General features: G+C 40.1%; 1 protein-coding gene across 1 annotated transcript in view; it reads right to left on the minus strand.

Annotated features, from left to right (window-relative positions):
- Nucleotides 1-1,495: 1,495 nt before the first annotated feature.
- The window catches only part of lonp1 (lon peptidase 1, mitochondrial), a 38,885-nt gene continuing 28,398 nt past the window's right edge, over nucleotides 1,496-11,982 (minus strand). The window contains exons 17-21 of the mRNA XM_017434744.3: nucleotides 7,357-7,522; nucleotides 7,191-7,277; nucleotides 5,891-6,018; nucleotides 5,441-5,605; nucleotides 1,496-2,121 (exon numbers count right to left, since the gene is read on the minus strand). Of these exons, the coding sequence (XP_017290233.1) occupies nucleotides 1,972-2,121; nucleotides 5,441-5,605; nucleotides 5,891-6,018; nucleotides 7,191-7,277; nucleotides 7,357-7,522 (696 nt within the window). The 3' untranslated portion in view covers nucleotides 1,496-1,971. The remainder of the gene's footprint in view (nucleotides 2,122-5,440; nucleotides 5,606-5,890; nucleotides 6,019-7,190; nucleotides 7,278-7,356; nucleotides 7,523-11,982) is intronic.

Below are 11,982 nucleotides of genomic sequence, written 5' to 3' on the forward strand. Positions count from 1 at the left end.
CAGCATTTAAGCCTCAGGCTGAGATCAGATCTTCGCTGGAGCATCAAACCTTCCGGGTTAGATTCTCCACCTCAGCGTCTAACCTCGTCAGCTTTTTGTTTTTGTTTGTTTTCTTAGTTTAATAAATTAGTTTTTCTTTCTTTAAAATGAGTCTGCGCTCTGGGTTCGCCTTCGTCACTCCACATCCTGACAGGCTCATTAACAGTGACAAAGCAAAAGTGCAAAGCAGCATCCGTATCGGTGTAGGCCAAACATGAAGGGAAACCTGACCAATTCCTGTTAGCCACTGTACTAGCCTAGCATAATACCGCCACTTCCTGGACATAAAATTATCACGTTTTAACAAGATAATTATCACGTTTAAACAAGATACATATCACGTTTTAACAAGATAATTATCACGTTTTAACAAGATACGTATCACGTTTTAACAAGATAATTATCACGTTTTAACAAGATACATATCACGTTTTAACAAGATAATTATCACGTTTTAACAAGATACGTATCACGTTTTAACAAGATACGTATCACGTTATAACGTGATAGCGTTCGATTTTTTTTTTTCCTGCGTGATAGCAATGCGCTTCCGTAAAGATCATTTTATGAAGAAAAATAATGCAATTTTGTCTGTTTTAGTCAAAACGTGAAAGTACAGTAATGAACAATCTCATATGATGCTGTAAGATGTCAGCATATGTTGTGAATTATTTTGTTACAGCAATAACAAATTATAGAACAGTGCTTAGAAAACACAAAAATAGCTTTAGGTCAGTCAGTTTTACAAGGTCAGTGTGCTGTGGCAACCATCTTGGCTGACACCGAAAACTAATCCGTTTTAGTTGAACCACCAGTGTTTATTTCCTGAAATTTAAAAAAAATCCATCTAGTGTCATGATCCTGAGTTTGTGTTCTTTTGAGATTTAAGGATTTAGTTAAGTTTTAATGTTGCTGCTCCTTGTGGGTTTTTTTTTGTTTGTTTATTTGTTGAGATTTATTGTTAGGGTTTATTTCATGTGATGTTTATTCTCTGTTTTAATAATGTTCAGTTTGATTACTGTTTCCCTGTGTTTACTGCTATTCCCCAGTACTTTTGCCTCAATTTCTGCTCAGTCCTGCCCCACCCACCTACACCTGTTCTATGTTGCCATTGCGCCAGCTGTCTGTATTAATCTCATCAGCCCCGGTCCAGTTATTCCCTCACTCATCTGCAGTCTGGCATTGTGCTTCATGCCCTGTCTGATGCCCCTTGAGTTTCTTTGTGTGCTTTCTGCCACATTGGCCTTTTTTGTTTTTTTGTTTATTAATTATTACATTTTAAAGTTTTACTCAAGTTCCTCGTGTTGGTTTGCATTCCTTGGTACATCTCTCCTAACTGGGACATCCAGTGGTTCATGAGATATTTTGATAACAGACTTTCATGTTTTGGTAGTGGGCAATAATTAAAAATCAATATAAATTTTTAGGGTTCACATGAACAGACACCGGCACCAACTGGTTATTTCAGACGTTTTATTTTAATTTAACTTTAACATTTGGTCAAATATAAAACAGTTTATGAAAGAGTCCATCCACAGATGTTTGGGAGAGAAGCTGCCTGCCAGTAAGGTTAACACTCAAATCATCAGTGATATCATATCCTGTGATCACAGGCAATTATTTATGCTCATCTTTGGCACAGCTGGATGTCAGTCCACTCTCTCGCACCCCTCCATCTCGTGGTAGTCTGCATTCACTCAGAATCCTGAAGTAGCTGAAGTTATACGGGGGAGGGGATGGGGTCACAAGCCAGTTGGTCCTGAATCATCCTGAAAAGTTTAATGTTGTGCCAAATGTCACAGCAGCACTTCAGGGTCCGTATAGAGAACCATTCAAAGCAGCGAGCAGTCATACGTTGGACCAGATCAACCAGGTTCTGAAAGGCTTCTATACTGGTCGCTTTATAGAACTTTAGTTGAAAACAGACTCAGTTCAGTTCTGGGGGAACACAATGGGGTATATCTGGTTGTAGTGATCCACAAAGTGGACCTCAAGGCCCTCTGTGATGTAGTCTGGCAGGTCAGAGAAGTCCTTCCTGTTCTCCTCTGGAAGAACGATGCAGGTGACCCCAGCACGACGAGCCTGGTCGACACAAAAAGAGTTTGATTCAGTTTTACATAAACTGAACATTATTAGAACTGCTCCTCAGGCCTTGTCTGCATGGGAACAATCTTATTATTTGTTGTTTCTAAACATATCTTCATAAACATGGCATTGTTTCTAAAAATATTTTGATCTACATAAAAACGCATAAAATTACCAAAACAGTTGAGGACCTATCCCATGCATATATGTGGTTCTGCAAAGTGACAGAAATATACCAGAAACCTGAAGCAATATGTGGGACATGCACATAAAGCTTGGTTTGGAACCATAAACTGCATAAATTCAATCCATAGGTTGTATGTATACAAACAGAATCCTGTATCCTGAATGTATATATACACCCACTAGGCACATTTGAGGTACACCTCGCTAGGACCAATTTGGACTCCCTTTTGCCCTCAGAACTGTTAACTGGAATCCAGTCACTCCAGACACATCAGACCATGAGATGGTATTCTGCAGACTGTTGTTAGAACGAGTTATTTGAGCTACGGCTGCCTTTCTGTCATTTTTAGTCAGTCTGCCCATTCTCCTCTGACAATAACAAGGCTTTTGCCCACATAAATGCAGTTCACTTTTTGAACCATTCTTTATAAACCCTAGAGATGGTTGTGTGTAAAAATCCCAGCAGATCAGCAGTTTCTGAAATACTAGACCATCTGGTGCCAACAACCATGCCACATTCAAAGGCACTTAAAGCCCCAGTTTAAAATTCAGCAAATCATCTTCACCATGTCCACATACCTGAAGACAGTGAGTTTTTGCCATGAGCTTGGCTGTTTAGTGTACCTAATAAAACCTAAACTGTATATATATATACACAACACATAAATATTACATAGTCTGCAAAATTATTTATACACAAGAGTCTATCTTTTAAATCTATTCCTGTTTCCCACATTTTTTAAATGTATCTTCTTTTTCTTTCGGCTGTTTCCTTTTCAGGTGTCGCCACAGTGAGTCATCCTCCTCCATCTAATTCTGTTTTCTATGTCCCCTGTCCTCACTCCAACTACCTCCATGTCCTCTCTAACTGCACCCATGTCTCCTCTTTGTCTTTTTCCTGGCAGCTGCATCTCTAACATCCTTCTACCAATATTCCCACTGTCCCTCCTCTGCACGTCCAAACCATCTCAGTCTGACGTCTCTAACTTTATCTCCCAGTCCTTCAACCTGTGCTGTACCTCTGATGACCTCATTTCTAATCCTGTCCATCCTTGTCACTCACAAGGAGAACCTCAACATCTTCAGCTCTGCCACTTCCTGTTCTGTCTCCTGTCTTTTTGTCAGTCCCACTGTCTCCAAACCATACAACATAGCTGGTCTCACCACTGTCTTGTAAACCTTTCCTTTGACCTTTGCTGCCACCCTTTTGTCACAAATCACTCCTGACACTTTTCTCCAGCCACTCTATCCTGCCTGGACTCTCTTCTTCACCTCTTTACCACACTCCCTGTTTTCCTGGACAGTCGACTCTAAGTACTTGAAGTCCTGCAGCTTTGTGTCCTCTGCTCCTTGTAGCCTCACTGTTCCACCTGCCTCCCTCTCATTCACACACATGTACTCTGTCTTTCTATGGCTGATGTTCATTCCTCGACTTTCAAGTTCTCTTCCACCTGTTCCCTGTTCTCACCACAGATCATAATGTCTTCTGCAAACATCGTAGTCCACAGGGATTCCTGCCTGACCTCATTTTTTTAGTCTGTCCATCACCAGAGCAAACAAGAAGGAGCTCAGAGTCGATCCTTGATGCTGTCCCACCTCCACATTGAAGCTATAAATGTATTTTAAATATATACTTGATGTATATTGTATTTTTTTTTGGCAAAGACTGGTCAAAAGGTTGTGTTTAGGCCATCCACATGAAAACATGGGTGGTGTTCCAACTTTTTTTTACTCTGTTCGGTGACGGCTGAAACAAGAAAAAACTTTTACGTATCCATTTTAACCTATAAGTACAAATATTTCCTGTAAATTTACATAAAATTTGAATGATTGTCAGATTTTGTTTTTTGCTGGCTTTGAATTCCATAAAAATCCAGGTCTGTGCACAAAGGTGAACAGCAAAGAATGAAGCTTGAAGAAAAAAAAACAACAACACTAATGATAAAGTAAATAATTATTTTAACCATAGGTTTCAAATCTTCAATCAAACATCTGAGCTAATGTCATTGCCATAATATTAACTCTAACTCTTCCATCAGTTCTATGTATGTACAGTTTGGAAACACTAAAATTTGTCCATTCTTTAATTTATTTTTCTCCATATTTATCCAGACCTGGACTACTCTAAATACAAATTCCATACATTTCCAAACATTTCAAGATTGTGTAGAAACCCTGTATTGATCAATATTGAAATCACTGTGACAACAAACAAATGTCATGAAAATATCTATTGCTTTAACATATTTATTGTGCTGCATGATGGCACACAACTCTGCATCAAAAATGTTCCTATAAACTCAGTGTATTTGTCACTAATTAAATACAGAGCTCGTCCAGAGAACCACATGATCTGTCTTTACCGGCATCAAAACCTGTTGTTGTTGTTTGTTTATTGCTTTGTGTAATTCCTGTTAAAAATACACTACAGTCTTTCTGCTTAAAATCAGTAAAACGTTTATCTCCTGCTCTGAAATAAACTGGACAAATCACCATGGACACAAACCAAACCTGCCTTTACATTGTTTCCTGAGGAATGATCTAAAAGGATGGTTAAAGGGAGCTACCACCTACTTCAGTAGAACTTTCTAAGAACACACAACATTCAGAAAAAAAATGAGGAGTACACTGGAAAATGTTGGTGGTAAGTGGGAAAGACCTCTACAATTTGGTATTTAAGTTTCTCAGAGGGATTCAACTGAATACCCTGAAGTCCCTATACATTCTCATCTGGACCTCATCATGGACAAGGTGTACCAGCAAGCAGGTCTAGTGCTAAATCAGTATTGTAATGAGTAGCTAAAAAGTGCTAAATATCATTGCCTCAACCCTCAAATCTGCAGTGAATATCTGAAAGTATGTAGACGAGACTTCCTTCACCTTAAAAGTAAATTTGACCATCAAACATTAAGTGAAGATTTTCTGTCCACATGTGGTCATCCCTGTTTATACTAATCTTATCAGTAATCATCTCCCTCCACATGAAACTTCAGTTAAAAAGGCCAGCCTTTTAATAACCCTGTTTGTTATACATGTCATACATGATGAAATGAGCTGCAGTTCTGGTAAAAAGATAACTGGCACGGCACATACCCATTAATGCCTGCTCTGTGGTGTGTGTTGTACTTACAGCAATAGTTTTCTCTTTTATTCCTCCCACGGGCAGGATTTTGCCCGTTAGAGACACCTCCCCAGTCATGGCCACGTTCTGACGCACTGAGCAGTTGGTTGCCAGGGACAACAAAGCAGTGACGATGGTACAGCCAGCGCTCGGCCCATCCTTGGGAGTTGCTCCCTGAGAAAGAATAAATGAATAAAAAGAAGCAAACAGAGGGACAGAAGTGAACTCTGTTACTCTAACTACAGATTGTCTTCATATCAAAGAGACCTCTAGAGGAGGATACTATCGAATTCTTGCAAAACAGCTTTAATCGTTACACTTTTAACCTCAAGCGCAAATAACATTTACATGAAAACTGTATGGTGGTTATTTAAAAACAGTCGGACAAATAGACACATTTACTGTGATTATAAGAGTGATTAATGTCTTGTTTCTGCAGGATGTTTTCACCACATTTACCTCAGGAACATGAAGATGGAGGTGAGAGTTGACCAGAAAGTTATTTCCTGGATCCTTAGTAAGAAGGAAGGCTCTGGCAAAAGTTGAAGCAATTTTTGCACTTTCCTTCATAATGTCACCAAGTTGTCCTAAAGAAAACAGCAACATGTTCAATATGTATCATTCTACATACGGGTTAGTGTAACTAAATAAATAAATAAGAGACAAAACACACCAGTGGCAAAAAATATACCTGAATAAAGGGTGGTAATGAGTAAACATTAAAGCATCATTGTTCTATTTGTCTGTTATTCTTTCGTTCCTATCATAATTATTGATTCACTACTCCTCCCTCAACTTTGGGAAAACCCCATACAAAGAATACATCAAAATGTGCAGCTCAACTGTAAATAGTGTGCTCTGATTTTGGTAGCAGTACATTGTAGCTTAGAAGCCTCCCTGGTCTGAACCCAAATGGAGTTCTGTTATTGGACTTCAGTGCTAGGCATGGGCTGTCCATAATGAACACCATGTTTGAACATAGGATGGTACATAAGTGTACCTAGTACCAGGCCACCTTAAGCCAAAGGTTGATGATTGATTTTGCAATTCTATCATCAGACCTACGCTCCTTTGTTTTGGACACTCGGGTAAAGAGACGGGCAGAGCTGTCAACTGATCATCACCTGGTGGGGAGTTGGATCTGGAGGTGGGGAAAGCTGCTGGATAGTCCTGGTAAACCCAAACAAATAGGGAGGGTAAGCTAGGAACGTCTGGCAAAGGTTGCTCAGCTAGTTACAGTGCCTATAAAAAGTGGTCACCCCCTTGGATGTTTTGTTTCAATTGCTGTCATAAATCAGTTATGGCCAATATAAATTGGCTTTCTTTAAGGATTGCTTTAAAGAAGCCTTTGTCAACATCAAAGTAAAATTAAATTTCTAAAGAGTAATACCAATTAAATAAAACGGTGTAATGTAAAATAAGTGACTGCATAAATATCCACCCCCTTTAAACTGATTGTCCTAATTCAACTCAGAGAAAATATTAATGAAAAGTAGAAGTCCAGTGATGGATACAAAAGGATTTCTAAGGCCCTAAACCCCAGAGTGAAAATGTGCCTTATGGTGCTGCGACCAGTGGTACTTCCCGGCTGTTCTATTGAGCATTGCTGCTACTGAAAAATAAAACTTTTTGTACCTACCTACTCCCTGTGTAATTTCATGAATTACATGTGATTGATTTTTAGAGCATCTCTACTGTGTTACATAAACCCAAACCCTGAACAGAGAGCTGCGTTTGGAAAGCGTCTGCACAGACTGACCTGTAACCTCCAGCGAACCCTCTCCTTTAGCATCCACTCCTCCAGGAGGGCGGCGAATCGACGTTTCAATGAACAACGTGGAGCCTCCTGCAAAAACACAGGGTTTCAGATGTGACATTTCCTATCAACCCTCAGATCTGTAAGATTTTGTGAATATCTCTCTCACCCAGAGCTGTCCAGGCCAGACCCATAACCACTCCTGGAGGGGTGATGTCATACATGCGGTCTACTGTGAAGATGGGTTTACCCACATACTCCTGAAGGTTGTCAGGTGCAACAGCCACTGCACTCTGTTCTCCACTCACAATGCAGAATGCCACTTTACGGAACACCTAATGAAAAGTTAAAACAAACAATAACCACAAAGATCTTATATTAAAGATTTTAGTGTTCCATATTTTCCTAACAGAGCACTTCACTCTCAAACTGCAGGTTTACTTATGGTTTCTAGAGTTTCTAACAGTAGAACAGGAGGCAGAGCTTTCAGTTGTCAGGCTCCTCTCTTGTCAGGGTATTTTTCATTTGAAAATTCCATACTTTTCCAGACTCAGATCTTCAGACATCTCAGTCCATTTTTATCACCTGCTGCTGAAGGTGAATGGATAATAATGCTTTTGCCTGTGTCTGTGTGTTCATTTGTCTGCACCATTAGCAAAATATCTTGAACCAATAAACACATTTTTATTGAAACTTTCAGAAAGTAATCAGTGGATGCACATCTATTAATTAATTCCAGTTGACTACGACAGCTAATCAACCTTACCTAACACAAAAATGACTACTACTCAGTGAATTTTGCAGATACTGAGCTAAAATTTGCCATGGTAGTAGCTGACAATCATTCACAACACATATTCCAAGTGCTACAGATCATATGAGATCATGTGAGATTTCACAGTATTGCACGAGATTATTTCAAGTATTCCATTTTAGACCAAAACGACTATAACTTTGTTTTTTAACATATGATGGTCTCAGTTTAAAACTCTGGCTTGAAGGCAGTGGGCGATATGCATTCATTCAAGGAATGTTAGGCCTTAAGCTGATTTAGACTCTCAGTCATTTGGGACATGGCAAATCAAAAAAAACGAACAAAAACAAAAAACCAGAACAACTAAACTTCTGTTCTGTAGTAAAAGACATTTTGCTTCCCATCAGGGAAGCTATCTCAATTGAAAACTGGTGAGTGTGAAGTTCCAAGCTTATAAAAAAGCATCTTCTGCAGTTTAAAGCTTGGAATGTGACACACTCCGGTTTTGAATTGAGAAAGCTGGGAAGCAAAGTGTCTTCAACTACAGAACAGAAGTCCACTTGCTTTGTTTTTAACTAACAGTAAAGTATCTGTCTGCTCTCTCATGTGTTGAATATTACAGATTTTTAAAAAATCCTGCAGAAAAGAGTGATGCAGCTGAAACGTAAATTGGGCTCTCTGAACTGTTAGTTTATGGCTAAAATACATCAGCTGTTACACTTTTAGTATTTTGACCAAAGTGTGTTAGGTCCCCTTCCAACACAATGTCGATCCCTCTACAACATCAAAAATCATCTAAAATGAGGCTGGTCTTTGCAGGGTTCTTGGTGAGGTCTTCAGGTGCATGTTAAGAAAACACTGGGCTCCACATTAGGCATGTAGGATGGTGATAGGACATGAAGGGTTTTAGGAATGCACAAAACCTCTGTAGTGAGGTTTTAGTGGTTTATCAACATGGTGGCAGTGTATTGGATCCAGTAGGGTGTAGTGGTGGAAGTGTATCTATAACAAGGGACCCACCTGCACCAGCATGGCTTTTTGTTGTGAATTTGAAGTAGGATTTGTCCTGCTGGCTATGATCTCATCGCAACCACACCAAGCTGGCAGCACTCCAACTAAGTAAGTTATTCCAGCGCTCTTTGATTACCATAACTATCTTCAACTGGGCAACAGCCATTCTCTGTGGCCCCGTCTGGTCCAGAACTCTGAAATCAGACTTAACTGATACCAGACTTGTGACTAATTTTCTGTATAATATAGAGCTGCTTTAAAATTGTGTTGTTTTTAAAGCTTTGGATGGCCTGGCACTTGAGTACATATCTGAACTTTTCCACCCTTATACAAATTTTAGATGTTAGATCTTCTTTAAGAAGTTCCATATTCTAGATTAATTCGTAACAGAGATCATTCCATTTGCTGTAGCTGCTCCAAAACAGTAGAGCAGTCTTCTATTGTCATTGAAGTGTAACAACAGAAGTGTCTGTTTTTAAATAGCAGTTTAAGGCCCTATTCACATGCGAACGATCACTGGAAACATTAGTGTTTTTTCTTTTTATTGTGGTGAATTAACAAGAAAGAAACACATTTACATGGATATGGCTGTGCTCACTGAATGTGCTGTAGTTTCATGCCAGGCAAGATTGACAGATTGGAAATGACCATTTATCATACTGTCACTTAAAAATTTTTGTAATTTGACCCGAAATATCATATGTGCTGCGCTTCGTATAGAAAGCAAACCCCCTTTGAGAAATTAGTTGTGTGTTGTGATTGGTGAACATGTGCACAGAAAGGGAGGGGGACTTGACCCTAAAACTATCTTATAAAAACAGTAGTTATCGTATATCTGGCAACACTGATGCCAGGCTTTAAACAGTTAGATCCAAAATGGTGAATACAAGAAACATTGAATTGGACCTCCACTCTGAGGCCTGGATTTAAAAAGCTTTGGTTTCAGAGAAAACAAGGGCTGTTGTTGGGTACACAAATGGCCATATCGTAGCAGAAAAACTATGGTTTCACTTAAAACCGGTGTTGTGCCTAAAAAATACATTTTCTATGGCTTTCAATTGTCATTAATGCTTTGGGCTTCTTAATTAAGCTGTTTTTAAATGTAATTTAGTATTTTATTTAGTATTTTTTACTTGTTTTTTTATTTCACGTTCCTATATAATCGTCTCTGTCCGATTGTCAAACCTCAGAACCAGGAGGAGCAATGTGGTTTTCGTTCCGCTGTGGAACAGTGGACCGGATCTTCACCGTCATGGGGTTGTTAAGGGGGTCATGGGAGTTTGACTCTCCAGTCTACATGTGTTGTGTAGATCTATAGAGCTTACGACCATGTTCCCCAAGGCATTCTGTGGGGACCAAGAATGTGGAGCAAGTATGAGGTGCCTGGGTTGCTTTTGAGGACTATCCAGTCCGTATATAACTAAAGCAGGAGCTGTGCCTGCATTCTTGGCACCAAGTCGAATTTGTTTTCTGGTGCAGGTTGGACTCTGCCAGGACTGTCCCTGGTCTCCGATCCTGTTTGCGGTGTTCATAGACAGTATCTCAAGGCGCAATCGTGGAGAAGAGTGTGTCTGGTTTGGGAACCTCAGGGTCTTGTCTCTGCTTTCTGCAGATGATATGGTTTGGTTGATGTCTTCAGTGTGCACTGGGATGGTTTGTAGCCAAGTGTGAAGGAGTTGGGATAAGAGTCCGGTCCTCTAAGTCTGTGGCCATGTTTCTCATCTGAAAACAGGTGGAATGCTTCCTCTGGTTTGGTAATGAATCTCTGACTCAGGTGGAGGAGTTCAGGTATCTGGGAGTCTTGTTCATGAGTGATGGTAGGATGGAGCGGGAGATGGATCAATGGATTGGTGCCTTGTCTTCAGTAATGAGGGTGTTGCTTCGATCAGTCTTGGTGAAGAAAGACTTGAGTCAAAAGGCAAAACTCTTGATTTACTGGTCCATCTATGTTCCAACCCTCACCTATGCTCATGGGGTTTGGATCATGGCTGAAAGAACGAGATCCCAGAAACAAGCGGCTGAAATGAGCTTACTTTGTAGGGTGGCTGGGCTCAGCCTTAGAGATAAGGTGAGGAGCTCGTCATTCGGGGGGAGCTCTGAGTAGAGCTACTGCTTCTTTACATTGAAAGCAGTCAGCTGAGGTGGTTTGGGCAGCTGATTAGGATGCCTCCTGGATGCTTCCCTTTGGAGTTTTTTTAGGCAAGTCCTACTTGGAAGAGACCTCGGAGCAGACTCAGAACTCACTGGAGGGATCCCCCAGGAGGAGCTGGAGAGTGTCGTTGGGGAAAGGGATGTCTGGGTTTCTCCCCTGGACATGTTGTCGGTAGCATCATGCTAGTGTGGTGCAATCTTCTTGCGTAGTGGCAGAAAGTGGTCCCGATCCAGACCCAAATGAAGTCTTATATGGACCCACAATGATTGTTACATTTCAATAGAATCTTACTTTTAAAATTTAAAATAATATATATAAATTTATATATTTGCTTGTGCACATTTTCCTGTAGTTTATGGTAATTTATTGTAGTCAGAAAAGCTTTTTCCACATTTATAATCATTCATTTTAGGTGGTGCAGCTTTTCTTAGCATTTACAATAATTCCCATGTCTAGCCTGTAGTTTCTGTTGACTTCTCTCTGCAGAGAAGAGGTACAGGCCTAAAAAAAAGGCAATATGGTAAGTAATGAAAATTAGCATGGCTGTCACTAAAGAGAATGTAATTTATTAGGGTTCCAAGCCCGCGGAAGCAAGCAGGCGGCCAATGCAAGGCATGGCCGTTCGCCTGCTCCCAGCGGAGCAGGGAACCCTATTGTTTTTGTAAGGATTTTTCAGAATTCTCTATTATTATTCTTCTCCGGTAAAACGCGTTGCCCAGAAAAACGAGAAAATGCTGGGGAAAATCTAACCAGACAGCCTGATACAAAACCCCTACCGCTACTCAGACAAAAAAAATCATATCGTCCCATGCCTAGGGGGCGCTATAACAAAGGACAATGCATTTTTGCCAATAACTCCTAAACCGTAAGTCCTACAC

Source organism: Kryptolebias marmoratus, linkage group LG18 (assembly GCF_001649575.2).
Source record: "Kryptolebias marmoratus isolate JLee-2015 linkage group LG18, ASM164957v2, whole genome shotgun sequence".
Classification (NCBI taxonomy): domain Eukaryota; kingdom Metazoa; phylum Chordata; class Actinopteri; order Cyprinodontiformes; family Rivulidae; genus Kryptolebias; species Kryptolebias marmoratus.